The sequence below is a fragment of the Pyrgilauda ruficollis genome, unplaced genomic scaffold (assembly GCF_017590135.1).
Source record: "Pyrgilauda ruficollis isolate IOZ18807 unplaced genomic scaffold, ASM1759013v1 scaffold8263, whole genome shotgun sequence".
Lineage (NCBI taxonomy): Eukaryota > Metazoa > Chordata > Aves > Passeriformes > Passeridae > Pyrgilauda > Pyrgilauda ruficollis.
In genome coordinates this window covers 1-719 of record NW_024530226.1, presented here as the reverse complement: position 1 = coordinate 719, position 719 = coordinate 1, and the positions used below count along the sequence as shown (strand labels likewise).

The 719-nt window shown below is 65.2% G+C and overlaps 1 protein-coding gene across 1 annotated transcript; it reads left to right on the top strand.

Moving 5' to 3' along the window:
- Window positions 1-4: 4 nt before the first annotated feature.
- LOC121364416 (retinol dehydrogenase 7-like) lies at window positions 5-716 on the top strand (the record flags this gene model as incomplete). Its single annotated transcript, XM_041487666.1, has 2 exons — window positions 5-203; window positions 522-716. Coding segments are annotated over 2 exons (394 nt in total), but the record flags the coding sequence as incomplete, so codon positions are not given.
- Window positions 717-719: the final 3 nt, after the last annotated feature.

Here is a 719-nt window from a genome sequence, read left to right as displayed (position 1 = left end):
CGACAGCGGCTTCGGCAACCTGCTGGCTCGGCAGCTGGACGCGCGGGGGCTGCGGGTGCTCGCCGCCTGCCTGACGGACAGCGGCGCCGCGCAGCTGCGGGCGGCCACCTCCGGCCGGCTGCAGACCGTCCTGCTGGATGTCACCTGCAGCAAGAGCATCGCCGATGTCACCGCCTGGGTCCGGGAGCGTGTGGGTGATCAAGGTAGAATGGGGGTGATACCCTTGTTGTCACCTTGTTGTCCCCCCTGGCTTCCCCTGCCCGGCTGCGGGGCAATCAAGGTTCTGTAATTAATTGCTGCCTGGCCCGAGGTGATTCTCTGGCGACATCCATCTGCCATCAGCCCCTGCAGGAGTGCTGCCCAGGCAGAGAGTTCAGCTTTCAGCCCTTTCCCCCCGAAAATCAGCTAATTAAGAGCTGATTACCCCAACAGCTCTCCTGTCACTTCGCCCGCTTGTGCCAGTGCAGGCGAGACTGGTGCAGGGCATGGAAGAGCCCCAGCTCACCCCCTCCCCTCTGCAGGGCTCTGGGGGCTGGTGAACAACGCAGGGATCGCCATCCCCACCGGGCCGAACGAGTGGCTGAGCAAGGAGGACTTTGTCAAGGTGCTGAATGTCAACCTGGTGGGGCTGGTGGAGGTGACGCTGAGCCTGCTGCCGCTGCTGCGGCGGGCGCGGGGCCGCGTGGTCAACGTGTCCAGCGTGATGGGCCGCGTGTCCT